This window comes from Zootoca vivipara, chromosome 9 (assembly GCF_965207765.1).
Source record: "Zootoca vivipara chromosome 9, rZooViv2.hap1.1, whole genome shotgun sequence".
Classification (NCBI taxonomy): domain Eukaryota; kingdom Metazoa; phylum Chordata; class Lepidosauria; order Squamata; family Lacertidae; genus Zootoca; species Zootoca vivipara.
This window is the reverse complement of record NC_142592.1, coordinates 69519618-69547245: the sequence shown is the minus strand read 5'-3', so window position 1 is coordinate 69547245 and position 27628 is coordinate 69519618. Positions and strand designations below refer to the sequence as shown.

At 48.2% G+C, this 27628-nt stretch overlaps 2 protein-coding genes across 2 annotated transcripts; both read left to right on the top strand.

Moving 5' to 3' along the window:
• The first annotated feature begins 30 nt into the window (after positions 1-30).
• On the top strand, positions 31-11336 carry LOC148684700 (acrosin-like). The gene is made up of 5 exons (XM_088652009.1): positions 31-155; positions 4331-4534; positions 7381-7646; positions 8756-8904; positions 10481-11336. Exons 1-5 carry the CDS (start codon positions 31-33, stop codon positions 11195-11197), a joined length of 1461 nt encoding a protein of 486 aa, XP_088508135.1. The 3' UTR covers positions 11198-11336.
• Positions 11337-15456: 4120 nt separating this feature from the next.
• On the top strand, positions 15457-26382 carry LOC148684699 (acrosin-like). Its single transcript, XM_088652008.1, has 5 exons — positions 15457-15533; positions 17354-17557; positions 20076-20350; positions 24282-24421; positions 25748-26382. The coding sequence occupies exons 1-5, from the start codon at positions 15457-15459 to the stop codon at positions 26264-26266; spliced, it is 1215 nt and encodes a 404-aa protein (XP_088508134.1). The 3' UTR covers positions 26267-26382.
• The last annotated feature ends 1246 nt before the right edge of the window (positions 26383-27628 follow it).

Genomic DNA, 27628 nt, shown 5'->3' with positions numbered 1-27628 from the left:
GCTCCAGAAGCGCGTGGTTTGTGATGTCACATGAGCAAAGGGAACAGGCCGTGGAAGCTGCCACCTGTCAAGACATGTAGGATGAAGTGGCTGCCTCTTCCTTTTTTGGTCCTTTCCGTATTCTGCTTTGAACATGCTCTAGGTGAAACTTGCAGGTAAGAGGCATCAGAATCCAGCAGGGAGGTGAGAGCCCCAGCCCAGCCCTCCTGCTCAGAGAGGCGTCCATTGTGGTGGACACCAACCCCTCCCTTTGGGCTTTCGTATCAGGTCACACATATTGCAGCTGCAGGGGGCACTTTCTCCCCTGCCTCTGTTCCTGGCTGGTCTTTCCTGGCCTCCTTAAATTTAGGGTTTACCCACACTTCCACTTTCCCCGTGCCTAAAATGTAGGGATCCAAGCGGTCTTCCTCTTCCCCCACTCCTTTCCCATGGAAAACCCACTCTTTAGAGATAGATTGGAACAAATGGCAATCAGGGAGGAATCTGAATCACTCATTGCGGTTATTTGTATTGCATATAGGAAAGTAATTGGTTGAATAAAACCAACTCTTCTTCGACTAAAAATTGCCTGCTCCAAAAATATGGTTCAGAAGCTTTACTAATAGAACTTGTTCCAAAACAGACACAAAAACAAAGTAAGTTAAATCCAAATAGTTGCATGATATCACACGCTTGCCCAAGCACAGGTACAGCGTCTTGGAAATATAAAATTACTTCTTCCAGAGCGGAATACAAAACACAGATGGAGGTTGTGTTTTCCTAGAGAGAATCACCTGCTCATGTCTTATCTTCCAAGGTGCTTGAGAGAGAACAAGGACCCAACTCCCACAAGATGTAGGTTTGCAAGGGAATACTAATTGAATACACCCCATGGGATCTAAAGGTTAAACGCCTTGTGACAGAGTAGCAGAGATACATTCAAAGTTAATTATCAACCTGTTGGGTTCTCTGCAACTCCTTTGTTTAGCTGCAGCGGAAGTTTCCATGCTCTGCATTTACCAGCACACATACAGAGTTATTTTCCATTTTAATGAAAATTTAATTAAACAATTTAATGGAACAATTATACTCAATGTCCCTTTCCTCTGACTGTGTGCTCAAGGGCACTTTTCCCTGGGAAAAAGCAGTGTGACAAGAGGAAAGCCTCTTAGCCCCATGTTTTCTAAGCATGGCAAAAGCGGAAGTATGGATTAGCCCAGAGCAATCGGCAATCGTCTTTTTTGTGAGTGGCTATTTACCCCATGGATTTCCCTGGAGGAAAGGAGCAGGGCAAACAGAAGTGTGAATGAGCCCTAAGTAAGACATTTAAAGGTAAAGGGTAAAGGGACCCCTGACCGTTAGGTCCAGTCGCAAACGACACTGGGGTTGCAGCGCTCATCTCACTTTACTGGCCGTGGGAGCCGGCGTACAGCTTCCGGGTCATGTGGCCAGCATGACTAAGCTGCTTCTGGCAAACCAGAGCAGTGCACGGAAATGCCGTTTACCTTCCCACCGGAGCGGTACCTATTTATCTACTCGCACTTGGGTTAGCAGGATCAGGGACCGAGCAACAGGAGCTCACCCCATCGCGGGGATTTAAAGCCCTAAACGGCCTTGGTCCAGTATACCTGAAGGAGCGTCTCCACCCCCATCGTTCTGCCCGGACACTGAGGTCCAGCTCTGAGGGCCTTCTGGCGGTTCCCTCACTACGAGAAGCCAAGTTACAGGGAACCAGGCAGAGGGCCTTCTCGGTAGTGGCACCCACCCTGTGGAATGCCCTCCCACCAGAGGTCAAAGAGAATAACAATTACCAGACCTTTAGAAGGCATCTCAAGGCAGCCCTGTTTAGGGAAGCTTTTAATGTTTGATGGATTTCTGTAATTTAATATTTTGTTGGAAGCCGCCCAGAGTGGCTGGGGGAACCCGGCCAGATGGGCGGGGTATAAATAATAAATTATTAGTAGTAGTAGTATTAGTATTATTATTCAAACCGCCGACCTTCCGATCGGCAAGCCCTAGGCTCTGTGGTTTAACCCACAGCACCACCCGTGTGATCTAAAGACATTTAGATCACTTTAAATGAAGTGAATCCCCTCTTTGACATCCTTCCTGTATTTCCGCCATCCCCAAACCCGGGGCCTTTCATCTGCATTCCAACCTAAAACATGCCTGCAATCCTAACCACACTTACTTGGAAGTAAGCCCCATTGAACTCAATGTGACTTATTACTGAGTAGGTATGATTAGACATGGGCTGCAGGGCACTAGGCAAACACATCTAAGGAGGAAAATAAAAAAAATTCCTTCAATAGCACCTTAAAGACCAACTAAGTTTTTATTTTGGTATGAGCTTTCGTGTGCATGCACACTTCTTCAGATACAGTGAAATGGAAGTTTCCAGGCACTTATGTAGAGAAGGGGTGGGGAGGGGTGGGGATGGGGAGGGGGGATCACTCAGAAGGGTGGTGGAAATGGGTGATTGACTGACTGATAGCTGTTGATGACCGCAAACGACTGCAAATGGTTTTGCATGAAAAAGCAAGGGTTGAGATGGCTGAAGATCGCTTATCATGTATAATGAGATAAGAATCCGATATCTCTGTTCAAACCAGGTCCCTCCATGGTTTTGAGCTTGGTGATAAGTTGCAATTCAGCAACTTCTCTTTCCAGTCTATTTCTGAAATTCTTTTGTAGTAAGACAGCTACTTTGAGATCTTGTATAGAATGTCCTGGGAGATTGAAGTGTTCTCCTACTGGTTTTTCTGTCTTCTGGTTCCTGATGTCAGATTTATGTCCATTTATCCTTTGGCGTAGGGTTTGGCCTGTTTGTCCAATATAGAGAGCTGAAGGGCACTGTTGGCATTTGATGGCATACACAATGTTAGAGGATGAGCAATTAAATAGTCCTGAGATGGTATGTTGGATGTTGTTGGGGCCAGTAATGGTGTTGTCTGGGTGTTGGTCTTTAAGGTGCTATTGAAGGAATTTTTTTTATTTTACTTCGATCCAGACCAACACGGCTACCTACCTGTAACCACATCTAAGGAGGGAGGGAGTTCCATAACTGAATCCTGCTTTCTGGTTTCCCACGGGCATCTGGCCAGTCACTGTGAGAACAGGATGCTGGACTGGAAGGGCCATTGGCCTGATCCAGCAGGCTCGTCTTATGTTGCCATGTTCTTACAACTTGGGTGAGTTGGGGGGTTCCCCTGCATGTGAAGACAGATCCCAGCAGATGAAGCAGAGGAGACCAAGAGTGGATCCAACAGTCTAAAACGTGGTTTCTGCACATGTTGGGGGGGAAGGGGGGGCAGCTGGGGCTCATCCACCTGGGAAGGGAGCCCATAGAGGAGAAGAAAAACTCTGGTCCTAAACCAAAAGACTCGGACTTCCGGTTGATCGCGAAGCTGTGAGCAAGTGGGATTCAGCCCTTCGGGGAGAATCCAGCTTTTTGGGAGGAAAATGGGGAGTATTGTGTGGGCATCGCAAATCCCCCAAAACCTCAGGAGGAAGATCCTGAGGGCAGGCACCCAGCGGCACCGAAAAGCGGTCTCTCCACTCGCCAAATTGCTCCTTTTTGGAGCAAGGGTCGGCGAGATTGAGACGCCGGCGCAGGATGCCATTTTCTACTCCCGAGAAGTGCAGAACTCGAGCTTACCCGGCACAGCGATTGATTCCAAAAGAAGAAATTTGGATTAATTGGTGAGATCGAAATTAAGAAATTTATATGATTAATCTTAATTCAGAGGACAGCGGGGTGGAAAAAGGAGGTCAGCCCCGGCTGGGATCGGACAGTGGAGGTATAAACTGCCTACAGAACAAATCCAGAGTGGAGTCCCTAAGGCGGTTGGATGGCGTCTTGTATGCCTCCTTCCAGCAACTCCTGCAGTCCAACTGGTGCCAAACAACTTGCTCTGCTCTCCTTTGGACCACATCAGTGAGGCTGAGAGGGGTCTTGTCATCTGGGCAGCCCAGGACCTCCAGAGACATTGCCCAGGTTTAATCCCGGGGAGGGCACTTCGGTCCTGCTAATACAGCGGTTTGGCTTCACCCCCGGAGGTGCACTCCATTGTCTCTTGGGACAGACCGAGGTCAACAACAACTCGGGTGCCATCAAAGTCCCCACAAAGTCATCTGCCTCGCATCTCAAGTGGGAAAGAGAAAGGGCCTCTGGCAAATTTCCCTTGGGAAAGGGCCTCTGGCAAAGGCTTGGCTTGGGTGGGTGGATGGGGGTCCTGTGGCAGAAGGCAGACCTTTAAGGGAGGGCCGCTCTGCTTTCCTAAGTCTCCTGTGCCTCTCACCTGTCCCACATGGCATGTGTGGGCTGCCCGCGCTTTGTGTCCCTTTCCAGTGGAGTCTGCGGGAGACGTCCGTTGGCGCCCAGCCATGGTGGCTCAGTTCGGATTATCGGAGGCACACAGGCTCTCCCCGGGACGTGGCCCTGGCTCGTCAGCATCCAGGTCCCATCCAACCAGGGCTACAGGCACACCTGCGGAGGCTCCCTCATCAGCGCTCGCTGGGTCCTCACTGCAGCGCACTGCTTCTTAGATAAAAGGTGAGCAGGGGCAGGGGGCCAGAGGGCAGCTGCATGCGGCAAGGGGTGGGGGGCTTTGCTGTAGAGTCTCCAGATGTGCTGTCCTGCAGATCATTCAGCATGGCAGATGTAATGCTGGCTGAGCTGTGGAGCTCACGTCAGGAACATGCCCCCCCCCCCCAGAGCACAGAGGAAGAGTCGGCCTCAGAAATTGAGCTAAGCAAGCAAGGGGCTGACTCTGCAGATGAGAGCTGGCTGTCAGAGTCCAGAAAGGGCAGCCTGGCCCCCCTCCTTCCCAGGGAAGACCCTGTTTGCTCTCAAGAAGAGGGAGAGTTGGAAGGTGACCAGAGCATTGCCAGGCAGCCAGCAGATAAGCCAGAGTCTGAGGCTGAGTCATCTGGGAGTGGGGAGGAGGCAGTTCTAGGAGTCCCTGTACTAGGAGACTGGAGAGGCTCATTGAGCAACGGAAGGGAAGGAGAAGAAAGGCAGGATTTTGGCGTCCTTCCTGTTGGGAGAGGGGTGGCGATTCAGAATGATCAACTACCGTTAATATGAACAGGTGGGAAGCCGTGCTCTGGATGTGTTTCGCTTGTAAATAAACCTACATAAAACTGACAGGGAGACATTGTTGCTTATCAGGCTGCTTGCTTTCCAGAGATCATTATAGCTCATTTCATCCTTTAAAAGATTTTTGCCCATCACCATAGCCAAAAAAGGGGGGGGGGTCGGTGGGCAACAAGCAGCAGAAAGATGGCTCCCTCCTTCATATCTAAAAGGCATGGCACAAAAGGAAAGGGGGTCAGGAGGGAGAAGGAAAAAAGAAACTCGGGTAATATTTTCTAGCTACTTAAAGTTCAGCATTTAAAATCGGGGGTGTAGGTGTGTGTAATTGGGTATATTTACTGACAAATTGTCTTGTTAAATTTGTTTCAATAAAAATATTTTTTTTATTAAAAAAAAGCAAATCCACACACGCAGAGTCTCCCACACACAAAAAAAGTTCTTAAAGATCAGCATTTAAAATCGGTACAGTAATACCTCGGGTTACGAACGCGATCCGTTCCGGATCGCAGTTCGTAACCCGAATAGTTCGTAACCCGAACGCGATGGGCGCCGCCATTTTGCGCATGCGCAAAGCGCGATTTCCGCGATTCCCGCGCTTTGTGCATGCGCAGATCGCACGATCGCGCGTGCGCCGCTTCTGCGCACGCGCGCACGGCGAAAACACTTCCGGGTTTGCGCAGTTCGTAACTCGAACTGTTCGCAAACCGAGGTGGTCGTAACCCGAGGTACGACTGTACAATGAAGTGTGTGCCAGAAAGCCCCAAGTTTATGTCCTTCCTCAGCCAGGAATTAATGAGTGCTTCATGATAGTTGTAGTCCAAAACATTTGGATGGCACCAGAGTGGCAAGTGCTGGCAGGCTACAGATTTTGTCACCTCTCATAGCATTGCAGTTCCCAGGGGAGGTGAAATTAGCATTAACCTAGTTAATGGGGTACCTAAGCCTAGTCTGAACCCAGTGATTTGATGAACTGTTTTGTATCATTAATTCCACATGGGTATGGTGCATTACGATGATCGATCTTATGATCTCCAGTGGTACCTCGCAAGACGAGTGCCCTGCAAGATGATCTTATGATCTACAGTGGTACCTCGCAAGACGAATCTGATTGTGACTCGCAAGACGAATTCATTTTGTGAAAAAATTATCTTGCGAATCGCGGTTTCCCATAGGAATGCATTGAAATTTAATTAATGCATTCCTATGGGCAAAAAAGAAATTTCAATGCATTTCTATGGGAAGCCACGATTCGCAAGACGAATTTTCGCAAAACGAATTGACTCGCGGAATGAATTACATTCGTCTTGTGAGGCACCACTGTATTCTGCTAGCCACCCTGAAAGCAGAGTTGCCCTACATGCACTGCTTGTACAGAAGTTCATAACAATAATAACAGCAAAAGCAATGGCCATTGTTATCGCTGGCATTATTACCGGTATCTGGGTGCCATGCTCATGGTACTTATCTCTCTCCATAAAATGCCATGAACAGTGCTGCAGGCAGCCAGGAATTTCCTTGTTCAAATCACAGAATCATAGGACTGTAGAGTTGGAAGGGACCACAAGGGTCATCTAGCCCAACCCCTGCAATGCAGGAATTGTTCGTCCTCAAAACCACGATGCTGAGATTATGAGTCTCATTCTCTACTGCCTGAGATAATATATAGCATATATCTTATCTTACCTTACCTTATCTTATCTAATATAATATAATTATTATATTATATTATATTGTATTAACAATTATGTATGACTTTATATTATATGAATACTTCCCCAGCTACCTAGAGGGTGGCAACATGAGAACAGGGCCTTTTCTGTGGTGGCTCCCCACTTGTGGTATGCTCTCCCCAGGGAGCCTCGCCTGGTGCCTTCATCACATATCTTTAGGCACCAGGCAAAAACGTTCCCCTTCTCTCAGGCCTCTGGCTAATTAAACCATTTATGGCCTTTTAAGCTGTGGCGGGTATTGTTTCGTTTGTTATTATATTATGTATTTTTGTGTTTTTATATTGTAAACTGCCCTGTTGTCCTCCAGTGAAGGGTGGCATAGAAACTTAACAAATAAATGAATAGTAACAACAACAACAACAACAACAACAACAACAACAACAACAACAACAACAATTTAAAATAGCCCCTCCCTCACACCATCCTTGGAAACCCAGAGACACCATTCAGCCTAACCGCTTTCCATGGGGTTCCTGAATCTCTCCCCAAGATCATATATGAATGGCACATGGTTAGAAGAGAACCTCTTTCTTCCCCCTTGGTGGGCCAGTTCTCCATCTGTCTCTGCTACAGGTTTCTCGATCAATGGAAGCTGGTGATGGGAGCCAACCAGCTTTCTGACCCTGGCCCCAACGCCGAGGCACGCACCATCAAGGACCTGATTGTACACCCGCAGTATATCCAACGGATAAACCTCAACGACATCGCCTTGATGGAGATGAGTGCGCCGTTCAACTGCAGCGACTACATCCAGCCAGCCTGCTTGCCTGACATGGACGTGGATGTGACGTCTCTGACCCATTGCTACGTCAGCGGCTGGGGAGTGACAGATGTGTCAAGTGAGAGTCCTGGGATGTACATCAAAGAGGGTCTCGCAGGGGAAGCGTTGCCCAGCAACGCCTGGTGGGAGGACACCACATTTGCTACCCTATGTGTACATAACCAGAGACCAGCCACCTCTTGGATGTACTGGGAGTCCCTAACCTAAAAAAAAATGTTGTGGTTCACCCAGCTCCTGGACCGGGTAGGGTTGGTGGGTGGCTATATTCCTACCTACCAAGGGCCATCCAGATGGCCAAAGATGGCAGGACTGGGAAGTGGATATTGCTTCTCCAGAGGCTGTAGGACACCCCCCCCCCAGCTGATACAGTGGTACCTCGCAAGATGAAATTAATTCGTTCCACGAGTCGTTTCGTGTTGCGATAATTTTGTCTTGCGAAGCGCGTTTCCCATGGGAATGCATTGAAATTTAATTCATGCGTTCCTATGGGGGGGAAAGAAGCGCAAAAAAAAGGCACTGACTCACCCGCCACGGCCAGAAGTCTTTAAGGCTCTGGGGAGGGGGAAGCAGGAGGAGGGCCAGGGGTCTCCTCCCGCCGCAGCCTCCACTCCTTCAGGCGCTGCCGCTGTTGCCGCCAAGGGCCGCCTGGCGAGCCCCACTGCTGCTCCTGCTGGATCCCGCCAGCCCGCCGGGGAGGAGCCGCAGAGGCCGCCATGGCCGCCGAGGAGGCAAGGCCGGAGCCGCAGAGGCTGCCAAGGAGGGCAAGGCCGGAGCCGCGGAGGCTGCCATGAGCGCCGTGCCGCGCAGAAGGCAGAAGCGGCAGCCGTGGACGTCACCAGCGGAGTCCTAAAGGTAAGCAGAGGTGGCTTCCCTTCCCGTCGCGAGGCTGCTTCGTCTTGCGAAGCATGGCCATAGACGGCTTCATTTTGCGAGTCTTCAAAAGAAAAATCGCAAAACGCTTTCGTTTTGCAATTTTTTCATTGCGCGAGCCATTCATCTTGCAGGGTACCACTGTAAGAGGGGCCAATGGGAATCATAGCCCAAAACCAGCTGGAGGGCACCGGGTTGGTGAGAGCTGGTTCAGAGAGTTCCCGGGTCGGTTGCTTTGACTTGGAAGCCAGGTTGCGTCCCGAGGCAAGACGCTAAAGCGAGACTTCCTGCTTGCAGGGCCAGGCGTGACCTCGGACGTCCTGCAAGAGGCCAAAGTCAACCTCATCCCTTCCCACATCTGCAACAGCACCGGCTGGTACAATAAGCGCATCCACCCCAACAACATCTGTGCTGGGCACGAGCAAGGGGGCATCGATAGCTGCCAGGTACGCAGTGGCGCAAAGCCGGAGGCTGGTTCTCTAGGGAGGAAGGCAAGCATTGGGGAGGGGCAGGACAAGGGAAGCCCCCCTCCTCTTGGAGGAATGGCCTAACTCTGCCCCACCCAGGGAAATCTCCTTTCCATCCCATATTCAGACAGCCCCTGTGGTTATCAATATGTTATTATCTTCCCACCTTTCCCTCCAAGGAGATTCAGGTGGCATACGGGTTCTCTCCCTCCTCATTTAATCCCCGCAACAACCCTGTGAGGTAGGTTGGGCTGAGAGGCTCACTAAGGTCACCCAGTGAGCTTCCTGCCTGAGTGGGGATTTGAACCCTGGTCTCTCCCAGGTCCTAGTCTGACCACTACGCCACTGCAGCTCTCAGCAAGGAGGCCAAGGCAGGCAAATGATCTCGTTCAGGGCTCTCTCTTGCCTGCTCCAGAAGACGTGCTTGGCTGTCCCTCAGAATTCCCCATCCTCCAAGGTTTGCCTGTCCCACCACAGAGTCCCCTTGCTCCCAGATTATTCATCTTTTTGGCATTGGGAACATAGGAAGCGGCCTTATACCGAGTCAGGCCATTGGTCCATCGAATCTCCACGACATGCAGAAGGTCTCAAGTTTGGGCATCTCCAGCCAGCTTCTCTGCCTGGGGGCTTATCCACAGTTACCTTTCCTCAGCTCTTTCCAGGCATAGGTCTGTGCTTTTAAGGCCTGCATCTGGTCGCCCCCTTTTATTTATTTTTCGCTCCAAAGCCCCGTTCTGTAAAGCTCAGCGAAAGCAAACACAATCCTTGGAAAACCCAAATTGACGTTTGCTCCAATAGAGTGCTAAAGAGCAGGTTTTCACGGGGCAAAAAAGACACTTAGGCTGGATCTACACTGACCTGTTTAACGTTATTAGAATGTTATTAGATGTGTCATTCTACAACATCACAAGGCATACTTATTAATTAAAGTGGTGTTGTTTTTACCTTGGTCTTTCTCATCACAATGCAGTCTTCCTGTTGCTGGTTGCTCTGCTGTACCCTTTGGTGCCATACGCATTATGAGTGTTAAAAGCGGAACATAACATGTCCATATACGTTTTCAGAGTCATTCCTTACCCCTTCCTTAACGTTTAAAACCATGAGTGTAGATCCGCCCTCAGACGCAGAGCTTTAAAACATCGAAAGAGCTCCTTGAAAGAGATGGGGCAGAAAGGAAGAGTGAGCGAGCCCTCGGGCCCTGGAGAGGTACTGTCAATCAGCATAGGCGGTTCTGAGCTAATTGGAGCAACAGGCTGATTTAGTGTAAGGAGGCTTCCAGCGGTCTCTCTTGCTCTGCCCTTCCCAGAATTTCACCTCCCCGCTGATATAGAGCTGAGGCAAAGCCTGAGTGAAACAACCCCAGCGCGATATTCTCTGCCCATCTGCAGAAGCCCTGAGACCCCGTCTCTCTTGCACGCGAGACGAGGGATGCTTCCATCCTTTGTGGTCGTCATGAGATCTCCTTAGTGCTGCTGCCGGCGGATGTGTGACCCCGGTTCTCCTGAGTGCAGCTGCACCCTCTTCACTCATCTCCCGTCTTTCCCTCCTGCCTCAGGGTGACAGCGGAGGCCCCCTCATGTGCCGGGAAACGAGGTCCGAGCGCTTCTGGGTCATCGGAGTCACCAGTTGGGGGACGGGTTGTGCCAAGGCACAGAAGCCGGGCATCTACACGTCCACACAGCACTTCCTCGACTGGATAAAGTGGTCGACCAAGGAGGAGTACTCCCAAGGCGGCTTTGTGGGGAAAACCCCAACTATCCCCCCGCCCCTGACAGAGAGCTCAACGGCCCAGGTGTGGTGGCCCACAGGCCCCTACGTCAACCAGCCGCTCGAGACCTTTGCCAATCCTTGGAAGAAAACCACCAGGCAGCGGCCGGCGTCCCCCAACGAAATCCAGCAGTTTGAGAACTGGGCTTACACCCAATCTGTCGTGACGAACCCCCCTCCCGTTTGGCAGCAACCGCCAGCCGAGACCGAACCCCCCCTGCAGCCTGTGCAAACTCAGCCACCCTGGGGGCCCTACGGCTGGGCCCCGACGTGGACCGTGGCTCCGGCCCGGCCAACGTGGAATACGTGGGTGCTGACTAAGCCACCCCCTAGAACCTACCCACCATACACTGTGCAGCAATACCCTTCGTGGAACATGCAGGTGACCAGGCCCACCCCCAGAACAACCCCATGGACCAGGCCCATCCAGAAGTGGACCTACGGTAGGCCTTCTTGGGTAGGGACTTACTACTGGAACATTAGGAAGCACAGGCCAGTCAAGTAGCCAGACAGTCCATCCCAGCTCCTGGCCACTCAAGCTGCTTCCCTCCCTGCCCTGCCCTTTTCAAACTCACCCTGTAAAAGCTGCTTCAGCCGTCAACTCAGTTCCCCTTCCCTTACCGCACATGAAATCAGATCTCGCAAGCCATCTTCCTGTGGCAAAATGGTTATCTTTTAAGTACATAGAGATATATATATATACACACACGCACGCCTATGCACTTTTTTTGGCAAGCCATGGAAATTGCTGGAGGGATGGGGCACGAAACAGGCAAGCGTTGCATGTAGGGGCAAAGCTCGCTTCTGAGATCAATCTGCTCCAGAGGACCCAATGCCACTGCCTGGACTCTGCCCCCCCCCAGGGCTCAATGGCACTAGAGGGGCAAGGGGGTTCCCAAATGCACCCAGGACATTTCAGTGCCCTTGTGCATTCACACCGAAGCCTTTGTGGGAAGACCTTGCGGTTCCATCTGTCTCCGGGCAGCTGTTCTGTAACGTGCAGGGCACATCTGCAATAAATTGGTGCTTTCTCGGCCGGCTCTCCCTGCTTATTCTGTTGCTTGGTACGGGATCAGGAGTGGGAGGAGCTGTCCGTTTCATTTCCTCATTTCCTCAGTCTCACTTTCCATTCTTCCCATGTCCATATCAGTTTGAGAATTCTTTATTCGTGGGAGGGGGGGGGACGGGACACACACACAGAGACACAGCATTTTAGTGTTAATTTCCTCTAATGTATATGTTGGTGCAGTTGCATTGGGTCATATAGGGGGAGTTCAAGGATCGTGGGGTGGCAGGCAACACTATGGCAATACGAGAAGCTTCTGAGCCAAGATGGGTGAGCTGGAGGCCTTGGTCATCTCTCTTGGATGCTTTAGTTGAGATTCCTGCATTGCAGGAGGTTGGACTTACCGGTAATGGCCCTCCGGGTTGCCTTCCAGCCAGTGCTTTATTTTCTAGACGAATAGGCGCCGGTACTCACCATGACTGGGACGCAGGTGGCGCTGTGGGTTAAACCACAGAGCCTAGGGCTTGCCGATCAGAAGGTCGGCGGTTCGAATCCCTGCGATGGGGTGAGCTCCCGTTGTTTGGTCCCTGCTCCTGCAGTTCGAAAGCACGTCAAAGTCAAGCAGATAAATAGGTACTGCTACAGTGGGAAGGTAAATGGCGTTTCCGTGTGCTGCTCTGGTTCGCCAGAAGCGGCTTTGTCATGCTGGCCACGTGACCCGGAAGCGGTACGCCGGCTCCTCCTCAGCCAATAACGCGAGATGAGCGCCGCAACCCCAGAGTTGGTCACGACTGGACCTAATGGTCAGGGGTGAGGGGTCCCTTTACCTTTACTCACCATGAAGTTGTTACTGCAAGTGCCACACTTTTTAGAAACAACAAGAGATGCTGGCACTGCCCGCCCTTGAGTGCCCCCTGGAAAAAAGCACTGCTTCCAACTATAATTCTAGGGTTCTGTGGTCTTAGAGGAAACCTGGCAGAATGGACAGGACAAGGGGGACATCCATCTCTGGCTATAAACTCCATGGGAAGCACAGAGAAAATGTGGCTCTCAAGTGGGACACAGAGCCCAAGACAATCGCTGTGGGTGGTGACACCAGGGCCTAGGAGAAATTTATTACAGAGAATATGTTACCATTGCTCTGAGCTGGGGTGCTGGGGTTAATTTTTACTGCCAACAGCAGCTGTTCTTTGTGGATTTAGAGACTACAATCACACCAACAGGCGAAGCACTCCAGGTTTATTGCACGGCAAGTATCAGGCATAAAGGTGCACAATAAACCCACACAGAGCCTAATTTAACTAAGCTAGACAGACAGCCGAGCATTTAAACACTGCTACAATAGAAGCTTTCTCAGGCTTCTTCATCTGACTTCTCTTCTGCTGTCAGGGAACCCTTAGAAATGGCCGTGGATGAACCCCTTCCTAGTCGCAGCTGGCTTCTCCTGATCTAGGCTTGGCTCTCCCTGGCAATGCCTTCAGTTCTCAGTTTTATAGACCACATCCTTCTGAGCAGACTAACTGGTGCATTACTTGTGCCCATGTGGGTCATATGTCTGGGGTCTTAAGACGGTTTTATACCTGGAGGGGAGATCAAAGGAAGGAGAGAGCTGCAGTCGGGTGACTCTGCCTCTCAAGGCGGCATGGCGTGACTTCACTCAGCATACCTCTAAGACAGGCACGTCCAACAGGTAGATTGTGATCTACCAGTAGATCACTGGATGTCTGTGGTAGATCACTGGCACCCTTAAAAAAAGCTCACCCAGAATTTTTCTCCTCCCTAAAAAAGCTGAACTATGACCTGAAGCCCTAAACAAAAATGGGCCTCCCTCCCTCCTAAAAGAAGCTCAACAAGTTTGACCTAAACCCAAAAAAACAGGGCTTCCCTTCCTTAAAAAAAACTCAACAGCTTTGACCTGAACCCCCCAAAAGGGAGTAGATCACTCCCAGTTTTTAACTCTGTGAGTAGATCAGAGTCTCTTGGGAGCTGGCCACCCCTGCTCTAAGAGATAATCACATGTCAATCACAGGCCTTAAATATTCACTTCTGCCCACTGTGCCTTCCTACAACAGTGCTGACTAGACTGAAACAGACTTGACTCCTCGTCTACAAACTTACAATATTACAACTGCAAAACGAATGCTAAATCCAAGCCTGTGCATAAGCAACTTTTAGGGCGTCAAAATGGGAAGTTTCTGAGCATCATTTCTATCTTCCTCAAGATACAAAGGTCTTTCAGATACATACTGTATATACAGTGATCTTGAGATGGAGAATGTAGTCAAAGAGGAGATGTTGTAGACTGGCTGCATATTTGTTCTAAACACAGCAAAGAGCTAACATTAATAGATACACTAAATGACCGTCCTAGAACAGTTACATGTCTCTATAGAGACATCGGATTCTTATCTCATTATGCATGATCAAGCTTTCTTTAGCACCTCAGCCCAGGACTAATTGCAGCCATCAGCAGCCATTAACATCCATCTACAGGTTTACCACTCCCATCAGCCCATCTCCCATTCCCACCCACCCTCTGTATATATATAGGGTCTGACACTTCTGTTTCTAGTGTATCTGAAGAAGTGTGCATGCACACGAAAGCTCATACCAAAATATAAACTTAGTTGGTCTTTAAGGTGCTACTGAAGGATTTTTTTTATTTTGCTTCGTCCTAGAACAGTTAGTAATGGAATTGACCAGAAGAACATAAACTCTGGGCTTTATCTTAAGTGACAGCCAGGATCTGGTTAGAGATGAAAGTGTTGCTGAACTAATTGGGAAGGGTGACCACAGTGCTATCAAATTCAATTTATAGATGTACTGGACAATTGCCAAGTAAGTTCATTGTAGTCATGTTTGACTTCAAAGAAAGGAACTTCCCCAAAATGAGGGAGCTGGTAGAAAGGAAGGTGAAAGGCAAAAACCCTGCAGAACACTTAGGGGTTGTTCAAAACCACAATAAGGGGATCTCAACTATAATGTATATTGCAGTTCAGGGAAAAAATACCACCCTGGCAAAGAGGATGCCAGCATGGCTAAAGAGCAGAGTCCAGGAACCAGGGAACCAGGCAGAGGGCCTTCTTGGTGGTGGTGCCCTCCCTATGGAACACCCTCCCTTCAGATGTCAGGGAGATAAAGAACTATACTGTACAACTTTTAGAAGACATCTGAAGGCAGCCCTGTATTGGGAAGCTTTTAACGTTTGCAGCTTTAAAATGTTTTAATTATTCTGTAGGCTGCCCAGAATGCTTGGGGAAACCCAGCCAGATGGGTGGGGTATAAATAATATAGTTGTTTGTTTGTTATTGGGAAGCTATTAGAGGCAGGAAGGCTTCCTTGAAAAAATGGAAGTCTTGTCCAAATGAGGAGAAAACAAAGGAATGCAAACTTTGGCCAAAAAAAAAAAGTGCAAGCTGAAAAAAAGGAATATTAAAAAGTGGCTGGGGAAACCTAGTCAGATGGACGGGATATAATTAATAAAATTATTGTTGTTGTTGCTACTATTATTATCCTGGTTTGGGCATCTTGCCATGGTGCTTCTGTTAATATTAATTTTAAAAAGAGAGGAGGGGGAGGGGAGGGGGAGGGGAGGGGGAGGGGAGGGGGAGGGGGAGGGGAGGAGGATAAAGCAGCGATGATGTCAGGCTCCCCACATGCTCCCTGGACAGAACCTGGATTCATGTGTTTTATGATGTCATGAATTCTAAGAAAAGGTGGTGGTGGTGGACCCTGTAACCTTGGGAGCTGCACAAAGGATGAGATGGTTGGTCCTCTCTGTTCTGGTCCTTGCTGCATTCCAGCCCACCCACAACGAAACCGTCAGCAATTGCGAGTAAGAGGCCATTGGGGTGATGGGTGGCATTTTGTAAGGAAAGGCAAAATAGGGAAGAAGTTTTTTTCCTGGAAATAGACCCCAGGTGGTCTTCTGTCTGTCTGTCCATCTACCAGGGTTGCTCTCCTTCCATTTTGCCTTGAGAGTCTTGTGATATCTGAGGACATTTCTGGAGTGATCTCCCAAAGTTATGTCATGTTGGAGGCAACCAAAATCTTGTTCGAAATTGGACTGTAGAGCAGTCCAAACGGGAAGGCCCTAAAACACAAACTATTGCGTATATTTATATTGTGCTGCTTGAAGCAACTGGATGCATATAAAACTGGCTCCATTTGGAATAAAACATTGTCCAGGCCCATCAATTTGATTCACCGCTTTACTTGCAGAACTTTCTTCAAAACAGAACAAAAACATCAACAATGCATCTAAATAAATGTACAATATCTTGTGCATGTCCAGCACAGGCTCACCATCTTACTGTATAAGAAATAACTTTACTTCTTCCAGAAATCAAAACTGTGTCTCTCTCCCATTCCGGCCTGCACTCGCCTGCCTAAGGCTATGCATCTCCTGGAGAGCTTCATTATCACATCTTACCCCCACTCTGACTGGGAACAAAGGACCAAAGACCAACTCCCCAAGATGGTGATTTGCACATTGAATACCTTACTCATGTGACCTAAAGTTAAACACCCATGCGCTAGCCAGCAGAGAACAATAGCAGTTAATTATCAACCCATCTAGGTTATTGGAGAGCTCTTCTTGCTCTTCGATGGAATCTTCCAGTTAAACCCTTTCAGCATTCTCCATTTCATCATCATCATCATCATTTTATCTATATCCCGCCATTCCTTAGTTGAAACAATGCTCAAGGCAGCTTACTACATGATAAGATTTACATAATTACCAACATAAACAAGTAAATAAAGCACATCAAAAGGTACACAACTAAATGGAAAAAATTTTTTCGCATAAATCATAAAATCTAAAACTAAAAAATACCACATTACTATCCATAACAATTAAAAAGAACATAGATAAGAAAGAAAAACTTTTTTTTAAAAGGAGCCATCTCTGTCGAGCAGCAGCAGTCCTTACGGAGTCCTCCAGGCCCCACCCCAAGCCAGGTGGAAATTTCAGCGTGAATTAAGCAATTATACTTAACATGAACCGCCCTGATATCCTGCAAGGACGTTTGCAGGTGACAAGCCCTGGAGGGCACCATGTTGTCCAAAGCTGGCTTAGCCCATGGCCAGTGAATGGGCTCTCTGGTGCACAGGGATCTGGTCCCATTGTTGTTGTTGTTTAGTCGTTCAGTCGTGTCCGACTCTTCGTGAGCCCATGGACCAGAGCACGCCAGGCACTCCTGTCTTCCACTGCCTACCGCAGTTTGGTCAAGCTCATGTTCGTAGCTTCGAGAACACTGTCCAACCATCTCGTCCTCTGTCGTCCCCTTCTCCTAGTGCCCTCCATCTTTCCCAACATCAGGGTCTTTTCCAAGGATTCTTCTCTTCTCATGAGGTGGCCAAAGTATTGGAGCCTCAGCTTCAGGATCTGTCCTTCCAGTGAGCACTCAGGGCTGATTTCCTTCAGAATGGAGAGGTTTGATCTTCTTGCAGTCCATGGGACTCTCAAGTCCCATGGGTGTCTCCAACTTTGTACTTCACTCTGCCAAGGTGGTCAACAATGAGATGCTTGTCTGTTGCAAGGAAGTATTTGGGGCGAAGTGTGGACGTCAAGCGTGTCTGAGTCTCTTATGCCAGCCAGACAACTCACCCACGTCAAGTGCATGAACTGATGGCGCTCTCTATCTTTTTCAGTGGCATCTGCGGAAGGCGACCCTTGGCAAGCAGCCACAAGTTGATGCGTATCATGGGCGGCAGCGATGTTCTTCCGGGGACGTGGCCCTGGTTGGTCAGCATCCAGACAAAAGGACGAGGGGATGTCTACATCCATACCTGTGGAGGTTCACTCATCAGCCCCCAGTGGGTCCTCACTGCAGGCCACTGCTTCCTAAAAGCAAAGTAAGCAAAAGGCCGTTCCTGGGGAAGGTTGTGAAATCTGCAAGCACAGCAGCCTGGGGGCATCTCAAGGAAGCAGAGTTCCTTCTTCTGCCTTCCAGGTGATACTTGGAGGAACTGCAGTTCGCCTGAACGCAGAGCCATACTCTTAGGACGGTGGAATCTACAGCACAGGAACTGCCCTATTGGATCAGGAATCAGGTCCAGCTAGTCCAGCGTCCCATTAGGAGCCTCAGAGGGCTGGGCACTCAGAGGCAGAGGGAAGGTGGGTGCGGTGGGTGTGGCCCACTCTGGGTGTCATCCCTGTGGGGGATGACTTCACCACGCCGCTGCCCTGGGACACTCACCATGGGCAGCGCCTTCCTAGGACCCTCACCTCACACACACCCCGGATGCCATCCTAGCCCCCGTGGGTGCCTAGTCTCGCCCCCTGGCTGCACGTGGGTGGCTAGTCTCGCCCCCTGCCCATAATGTGGGCACTATGGCTGATCCGCCCCTTTTTGGTTCATAGGAATATAGGCCTCACCCACAATTCCATTTGTCCTGTGACCTGTAGGCACAGATCCGAGTGGCTTCCCCTTTCTCCCACTGCTTTCCCCAGGAAAACACACTGTTCATCGCTGAATCAGAACAAATGTCAATCAGGTTTTCTGCAGATTTATGTTTGCCCCGATTTAGAGGTAAACGGCAGGTTTTCCCAGGGAAAGCGTCCAGGCACAGGAACGAGGACGTGGGCCAGCCCCCTTGTGCTAAAATTGTGCTTTCAATGGGTATGTTGTTCTAACTTGGATGGGTGTTGTTTATTGTTCTTAAGTGTTACATGTTAATTTGTATTTGTCGTTTTTGTTTTTGTTTTATAAAGCTGATTAATATTCTAGTTACAGGTAGGTAGCTGTGTTGGTCAAAGCAAAATTAAAGCAAAAGTCAAAGCAAAATTAAAAAATTCCTTCAGTAGCACCTTAAAGACCAAAATATAAATATAAACTTAGTTGGTCTTTAAGGTGCTACTGGAGGAATTTTTTTATTTTGATTAATATTCTATAGTTCTTTAAAATGGGTTTGTGGGAACGGAGTTACTGTTTTGTTATATTTTTGTTTTGACTATTGTGTTTTTTTACCTTGGATTTTTATCCTGTGAACTGCCCTGAGATCTTGTGATGAAGGGTGGTATACAAATCAAATCAAATCAAATAAAAAAATATAACCTTACAGACCCATGTCTAGAAATCACGGGGAATCCTAGAATCAAAGAGAACAAACAGAAGTGTAGAGAGCATTGCTGCCTCTGACTGTGAACGAAGAGCATAACCACCCCAGAATCTGCCCAATCCTCTTTTAAAGCCATGTAGACTGGTGTCCATTGCTGCCTCTCGTGGGGGCAAGTTCCCCAGCTTAGCTATGTACTGCAAGCAGGATGTCCTTTTGTCTCTCCTGAATCTCCATGGGGTGTCCCACAACTTCTAGCGTTACAGGAGAGGGAGGAAAACTTCTCTCTTTCCACTTTCTCCGCACCATTCATAGTTCTACCAACCTCAACCACGTCACCTCTTCCCCACATTTTCTCCAAACTAAAACGTCCCAAGTGCTGCAGCCTTTCCTCATAGGGGAGTCCCTCCACCCCTGATAATTTGAGTGGCCCTTTTCTGAACCATTCCCAGCTCTGCAATATCCTTTTGGAGGTGAGGTCAGCTTCACTGGATATCCAGGTGTTCTAGCCTTGTGAGAGAGGAAGCATAGCTGCCAAGTACCCCGTTTTCCCTGGGAACCCCCCGTTTTTACTTACCTTTTCCCGGTGGTCCCCCGTATCACTTCGTCTCCCGTTTTTCTCCGTTATTTTCTCCTGCCGGCGGCCATTTTTTCCTTTTCGATTTGCCCTTCTATGGGCACCAAAAATGGCTGCCGCCGGCTTCAAAAGTCGCATCTACGCGTGTCCGGAAGTGCATAGACGCGACTTCCGGTGTCAGCGGCGGCCATTTTTGGTGCCCATAGATGGGCGGAGCGACACCGGAAGTTGCGTCGACGCACTTCCTGACATGCGTACAAGCGACTTTCGAAGCTGGTGGCAGCCATTTTTGGTGCCCATAGAAGGGCAAAGCGACACCGGAAATTACATCGACGCAACTTCCGGTGTCACATGGCTGCCGGTCCCGAATTCTGCAGTCTGGGACTTGGGAGGTAAGGAGGAAGGGAGGATTTTTTCTCCATCCTTTCTCTGACATTCAGGGAGTCCAAGAACAGCCTCCCAGAGGTGAAGCAACCTGCTCCGGTATCCGGAGCAGTGTGCGTCCCAGGGGACAGGACATGCTGCCTGTGGGAGGCGTGGCACGCATCCTGGGGGTGTGGCACTCCACCCAAGGGCGTGGTGCACTGACCAGGGGGCGTGGCGCACGTCCTGGGGGTGCCGCCAATCGGGGGTCGGCATTTTGTCACCCTCCCTTTGGAATGGCAACCGGGGCCACCTCGGAACGCCCCTGCAGCCTCCCACAAGCCATATATCCCTGTTTCTTGGTCCCACCTGCAGAGACCAGTACAAGCTTGTTCTTGGCTCCAATCAGCTCAGCAATCTGGTCCCCGAGGCCGAGCAGCGCTTCATCAGGACACTGGTGAAACACGAGAAGTTCAACAACAAGCTGAATCTAGGAGAGGTGGTGTTCAGAGACATCGCCTTGCTGGAGATGGATGAGCCCGTCAACTGCAGCGACTACATCCAGCCAGCCTGCCTGCCTGAGGAAAACCTGCCGGTTATGACGCTCGGCCATTGCTACGTCAGCGGCTGGGGCGGCGTGCAACCAAAAAGTGAGGGCAGCCTTGTGAAAAGCAGGAGGGCTGGCTCCCACGAAATGTTTGAAATAAAGTCATTGCCTGCACCTTCATTGCCAGCCGGGATTTTCCAGGGTGGTTTAGGGCTCGTCTGCACTTCCGCTTATCCTGCTGTTTTCCCCCAGGGAAAACCTGCAATCGAGTTCTCCACAGATTGCTGTTTGCTCCGATTCAGCAGTAAAGAGTGAGTTTTCCTGGGGAAAGTAGCAGGGCAAGCAGAAAACCACTCAGACTCATGCCTAGAGAGCACAAACCTCTCGGACTCATGCTTTCAATTTTCTTTTTCTCTCACCTCTTCCATAATTTTTATTACGTTTTTCTGTTTTATCTTTTAGAATATTCATTTAAAGAATCTTAAAATGTCTATGACTTCCCTTCTTCTCTTTCTATGGTTCATTTTGCATACCATAAATCCCTGCATATTTTGTGTAAACTAAACCATTCAGTATTCCATTATTACATCCGTCAAAACTTATTTACACTGTTGTATTTATCTTAATGCTACCAACGTTTTCAAATGTACACAATTTTCATCCATATATTCAATCAACGTTTTCCAATCTTCTTTAAACGTATGTTCTTCTTTTTCTCATATTCTATATGTTAAATCTGCAAGTTGCGCACATTCCATCAGTTTAAGTTGCAATTCTTCTTTAGTTGGAATTTTGCTTGTTTTCCATTTTTGGGCTAGCAAAGCACGAACCACAGTAGTGGCATACCTAAATAACCTTTTTTCACACCTGGGAATTTCTGTCTTAATTATCCCTAACTGAACGGACTCTGGTTTTTTGGGGGGAAAGTACTTTTAAACATTTTTTTAAATTCATTATAAATTATTTCCCAATGCTCTTTTACCCTTTTACAGGTTCACAACATATGATAGAACATACCCTCACCCTCATTGCATCTCCAGCACCTATATGATTCAGTCTTATACATCTTAGCAAGTCTACTTGGATTTAGATACCACCTGTAAATCATTTTCAGGTAGTTCTCCTTCAAGGAATAACACACTGTGAACTTCAAATCACTCTTCCAAAGTTTTTCACAGAGATTCAAATTTATATTATGTCCTATATCTATTGCCCATTGGGTCATAGAAGTTTTGACAAGCTCATCTTTTGTTTCCCACTCTAATAACAAATTGTACATTTTAGATAAAAGTTTTTCTTTGTTTTGTAGAAGTTCTTTTTCATATTGTGAGCTTTAGTCCAAGAAGCCATTTTCCTGTCTATTTCAAACATTTCATGTAAGTGATGATATTGAAGCCAATCTGTAACATGGCTCCTTACACTGCCCATTGATTTCAGTTTGGGTTCCCCCCCCCTCTGTAAAGTACAGCAATTCCCTATATGTAGCCCATTGTCTACCCTTTTTAACTCTCTTAATTGCGATAGCCTTTCCAGCAAATTTTTATGTTTCTCCAAAACTCTATACAGATTCTTCCTTAGAATATGGTTCATAAAACTTTTTTAAATTTTCACCTTCCCCTACCAGAGGCACGAATGCCAGCCAAATTTTATATCATGACTCTCTAGTCCAGGATGCCTGCATTATCCAATGTAATCCATTCTCTTAACCAGCAAAAACAGGCTGCCTCATAATAAATTTGCAAATCTGGCAGGACAAAGCCTCCTCTTTCTATCCTATATCTATTATAATTTTAATTTTATGTTTAATTCTTGGCTTTCCCCCCTGCCAGATGAATTTGAAAATACCCTTCTTCCATTCTTTGAAGCAGCCTGAGTTGTTAACAATTGGTATTGATTGGGATGGGCAGTAGATTCATTTTGATAGCTGGGATTCTGCCAAGCAAGGAGAGGTTCATTCTCTCCCAAATCTCCAACTCTTTCTTAATCTCTTTCCACAGTTTAATATAATCATTTTCAAATAAATTGAGATTTCTTACTGTGAGTCAGATTCCCAGAAATCTAACTTTTAAACATATTTTCAAACCACACTTTTTTCTAACAGATTTTTTTACTGATCATCCATGTTTTTAATTAGCATTTTAGTTTTGTCTGAATTTATTTTAAACCCTGTCACTTCTTCAAACCTTTTAATTTCTTCTAGTGCATTGGGAATGTTCTCTAAAGGTTTTTCCAATGTTAACACCACATCATCCACAAATGCTCTTAATCTGTACACTCTACGTCCACCTCAATACCTTTAATTTCCCTATTAGTTCTTATATTCTGAAGGAATATTTCTAATCATAATAAACAGCAATGGAGATAAAGGACAACCTTGTCTTGTTCCTTTTTCTATTTGGCATTTGTCTGAGAGTATATTGCTTACTAAACAGTTTGCGGATTGGTCAGTATAGATCGCTTTAATTCCAGTCAGAAAGGAATTGCCTATTTCCATCTTCTCTAATAACCAAGAAATGTTATCAAAGGCTTTCTCTGCATCTAAGAATATTAATGCAGCCTGTTTTTCATTTCTCACTTTCAAATACTCTATTACATTAACTGCAATTCTTATGTTGTCCTTCATTTGTCTGCCTGGTAAAAAAACTGGCTTGGTCTCTGTGGACTGATTCGGTCTTCTTTAGCCTATTGGCTAAAACTGTGGCAAAGAGTTTGAAATCACAGTTCAATAAGGAAATAGGTCTGTAGTTTTTGGTCTTTGTTAAGTCACTATCCTGCTTGGGGATCGGGGTGATAAAAGCATCCTTCCATGACACAGGAATTACTTCTGTGCCCAGTATTCTGTTCATGGTGTCAGTAACTGGTTCAATGACTGCATCCTGAAACTTTTCATAATAAATTGCTGTAAGACCATCCAGCCCCAGTGCTTTGCCATCTTCATTTTCTGTATCGCCATTTGTACTTCCATTATCGATATGGGTCCATTCAAACTTCTCTGATTTTGTGTAGAGATAACTCAGACTCATGCTTTCTAGGCAGGGGGCGAATGGAAGTGTGGACAAGCCCTTCCAGTGGGAGGAAAGTTAATAAATAAAATGGAAGTGACCATCCAAAAATTATAGTTCTGAATGAATAAATGCTTCTGGTTGGGCTGCACAAGGTTCTGGTTGGGCTGCACAAGAGAGCCAGTGTGGTGTAGTGGTTAAGAGCGGTAGACTCGTAATCTGAGGAACTGGGTTTGAGTCTCCGCTCCTCCACATGCAGCTGCTGGATGACCTTGGGCTAGTCACACTTCTTTGAAGTCTCTCAGCCCCACTCACCTCACAGAGTGTTTGTTGTGGGGGAGGAAGGGAAAGGAGATTGTTAGCCGCTTTGAGACTCCTTCGGGTAGTGATAAAGCGGGATATCAAATCCAAACTCTCCTCCTCCTCCTCCTCCTCCTCCTCCTCCTCCTCCTCCTCCTCCTCCTCCTCCTCCTTCCATCCTTGCAGGAGAGGTTTTCTTTCGGGGTGCCCCATCCCTGTTTCACTTCCCCTCTCTCTTGCACGGATGAGATTTTCCTCGTTCTTGCCTGTAATTATTTTGCTTTAGAAATATACTGCTGTTTTTTTGTGTGTTTTTTTTGCTATATTTATCAACTTGAGAATCTTTGTGATTGAAGGCTCAGGATATCTATTTATGAAATAAAAATATGGTCATCAGGGCTTTTTGCAGCCAGAACCCACTGGAACTCTGTTCCAGCACCCTTCAGGTGGGCGCCGTTGCCATTATAAGAGACCAAGGAAGGCGTTTGTGTTGAGTTCCGACACCTCTTTTTCTAGAAAAATAGCACTGTTGGTCCATGGAGTGAGAGCAGCTAGCCGTCAGGCAGGTCTTAGGGCTTGTCCACACGTCTGCTTTCTAGGCACGGCTCTGAGGGGTTCCCCCCCTTTCCTCCCTCCTTCCCCTGCCCTAGTTAGGATTAATGGGCAGGGCACCCCTTGGTCAAACATCCAACTGTCTATCTCCATTCCCACCCCGCTGCTTTCTGCTCACAGATTTCACCCCTCCTGACATCATGCAGGAAGCGACAATGACTACCTTCAGCAGAGAAAAATGTATGAAGTGGTGGCGCAGGAAGATCCCGACACAGAACCTCTGTGCCGGACACGAAGAAGGAAACGTTGCAATCTGCAAGGTAGGTGAACCACGGTCAGGAGCCAAGGTCAGGATTTTGTGCTCACCTGCTGCGGGGGGTGGCACTCTGTGGCCACAAAAGCAATAAATAAATGAAACTAGTGTACTGTGCTGCCCCCTGACAGGATGGGCTGTGCCTTGTATCCTTACCCCATTTGCCTCTTTTCAGTAGTGTTATAAGAATTTTAAGGTCATATATATATATATATTATAATTGTTCATAAAACATGTACATGAATGTACAGAAACATGTCTGAAGCAGCACAGGAAGACAGGCCTGACTGACACCATTTTGACTCTCTCTCCCTGACCAGGTGTTCCTCTGCAAGGAAGAAGGGGGGTGGGGGGGAACCTTCTCATTGTCTCAGGAATTAAAGTGATAATCCCTGGCATCCTGATACCTGGGTGCCAGACAAAAGGGTGTGATTAACTTGGCTGGGAAACAGGGAAATGTAAATATCTCTCTCTTTTGTTAATTAGGTTTTGGGGGCAGGGGGCAGGGTCCAGGATGCTCAGATTACTGCCACCAGACCTCCCCTTTCATGATGTACCTATGATGAATCTAGGGCAGGGGTCCCCAAACTACGGCCCCCGGGCCGGATGCGGCCCAATCGGCCTTCCAATCCGGCCCGCGACGACCCCCGCCGCCCGCTGCCGCCGCCCGCTCTCACGGCGCACGGCGCAGCGGCGATCTGAAAAATCGGCAAAAAATCGCCGAAAATCCTTTGTGCGCATGCGTACGGGCCTCTCCCGACCCGGAAGAGGTCATTTCTGGTGCACTTCCGGGTCGGGGGAGGCCCATACGCATGCGCACAAGCGATTTTCGCCGATTTTTTTCCCGCCCGTGTGCGTGTGCGCATGCGCACGGGCGCGCACTCCCCCGCCCTCCGGCCCGCTGCGCGCGCACTCCCCTGCAGTCCGGCCCACCGCGCGGTCGGCGCGGCGGGCACCGGCCCGCCGCTCGGTAAGTCTGGGGACCCCTGATCTAGGGAGAGGGGTCTTGGGCTACACCCCTTCTGTGACATATGGATGATGCTTCTGGGGGGTGGGCTGAAACCAATTTCAAATTTCTTTTTAAGGGCAGGACACCTTTGTTTGGGGTTCCTTCCTTGTTCTCCTGCGTGAGAGGAAGGACCCTGTTGCAACAGCGAAAATAAAGGCTTTGCTTCTCAAACTTCTCTGGTTGGCCTCTGTTATATTCTCCAACCGATGGAGAACCCAATAAGGGAATAAGGGCAGATTTTTGCCTATATCAGTAGCTTCTCCCTCGGTCTCCACAGCATCATGCCTGCACTTCATTCCACCACCTTCTTTTCCCCCCTCCCAGGGTGACAGCGGAGGCCCCCTGATGTGCAGGGAAGAGAGGTCTGAGCGCTACTGGGTGATTGGGATCGCCAGTTTCGGACCAGTGTTATGCGGCACAGCGGAGCTCCCAAGCGTCTTCATTTCCACGCAGCGCTTTCTAGGCTGGATCCAAAGGAAATCTAAGCTGCAGCTGTTATCTTCCAAACACACCCCACTGCTGGCGCAGCCCCACACCACAAAACCACCCAGGACTTCACCTATCTTGGGCATGCCAAAACCCTACAAGCCTCCCTGGGTGAGGCCCCCACTGTGGAGTGGTGGGGGGCTTCCTCCCTGGTTAAAGGCCACAACATCCCCCACCCCTCCCTGGATGAGGGAGAACGGTGGGAGACGCCCAAGGCCTGGCCGCAAGCCAAGATACAGATATCAGCAGCCCTGGCCCCAGATGGAACATCGAAGCCAGTTCGCAGATGCTCCAGGGTACTACCCTGGCTCCGAAGACTACTCCGATCTGCTTGAGCCCTCAGGAGAGCAGGATTGAGAGGGGCAGTTGGGGCAAGGGGCAGGCATTGTAAAGCAGAGGGGCCAGGCTAGGGCCCACCATGATAAGCACCGGATATTCTATTGAATAATAAAACGGAGGTGGTTTGCACAAGCTGCTTGGAGTTTGGCAATGGGTCTTTGTGTCTTTCAGACCATCATCTCACCAAATCTCAGAGAGATGTGTTGGGAAATGGCCAAATCCAGAGCCATATTCTCCTGCTTATGTTCATAATTCACCCAGATCTTTCTTTCCATTAAATGGAAGTGGTAGAAAAAGAAAAGAAGAAAGAAGGGAAGGGAAGGGAAGGGAATGTGCAATTTTACACAATATTTCTTAGTAATTGCCAGTTCAATTAGAGAAAACAGAGCCATTTTAAAAAAATTCATTCTGCACCCTTCTGACAGTAAGCCCTGTCTTCCTTCACCTGCTCCAACCCACATATTTTGCTCAAGGCAACTCACAGCACTATATGGAGAAAAATACCAAAATATTCTTACCAAAGACGAGTGCCTGCCTGTCCAAGACATAAATGGCAGCCTTGAGGGAGTTTTTAGAGAAGAATCTGGTAAGGGGCTTCGTCAGACCTTCCAAGGCACCAGGTGGTGCCCCAATGTTATTTGTGAACAAGGACACTACAGAACTTAGATTATGCGTGGGCTATAGGAAGATCAGTGCCCTAATGGTTCCTAATCATTATCCTCTGAGTCTACCACATACAGTGGAACCTCGGTTTATGAACACCTCGGTTTATGAATTTTCGGTTTATGAATGCCGCGGACCCATCTGGAACGGATTAATTCATTTTCCATTACTTTCAATGGGAAAGTTCGCTTCAGTTTATGAACGCTTCAGTTTATGAACAGACTTCCGGAACCAATTACACCCATGCTTCAGTTTATGAACGCTTCAGTTTAAGTACTCCGCAGACACATCTGGAAAGGATTAATCCACTTTCCATTACTTTCAATGGGAAAGTTCGCTTCAGTTTATGAACGTTTCAGTTTATGAACAGACTTCCGGAACCAATTGTGTTCATAAACCGAGGTACCACTGTACTGGGGATTTGTTAAGGCTGAGGTCAGTGAAAATTAAGGGGTGCTAATAATAATAATAATAATAATAATAATAATAATAATAATAATAAATTATTTATTCCCCAGCCACTCTGGGCGGCTTCCAACAGAAAAATGAAATAAAATAATCTATTAAACATTAAAAGCCTCCCTAAACAAGGCTGCCTTCAGATGTCTTCTAAAAATCTGGTAGCTGTTTTTCTCTTTGACATCTGATGGGAGGGCGTTCCACAGGGCGGGCGCCACTACCGAGAAGGCCCTCTGCCTGGTTCCCTGCAACTTGGCT

Coding starts and splice junctions, on each gene's coding strand:
- LOC148684699 (XM_088652008.1), top strand. CDS start 15,457: ATGAGATGGTTGGTCCTCTCTGTTCTGGTCCTTGCTGCATTCCAGCCC. Junction 15,534..17,353: donor GAAACCGTCAGCAATTGCGA/GTAAGAGGCCAT, acceptor TATCTTTTTCAG/TGGCATCTGCGGAAGGCGAC. Junction 20,351..24,281: donor GGGCGGCGTGCAACCAAAAA/GTGAGGGCAGCC, acceptor TTCTGCTCACAG/ATTTCACCCCTCCTGACATC.
- LOC148684700 (XM_088652009.1), top strand. CDS start 31: ATGAGCAAAGGGAACAGGCCGTGGAAGCTGCCACCTGTCAAGACATGT. Junction 156..4,330: donor GCTCTAGGTGAAACTTGCAG/GTAAGAGGCATC, acceptor GTCCCTTTCCAG/TGGAGTCTGCGGGAGACGTC. Junction 4,535..7,380: donor CACTGCTTCTTAGATAAAAG/GTGAGCAGGGGC, acceptor TCTCTGCTACAG/GTTTCTCGATCAATGGAAGC.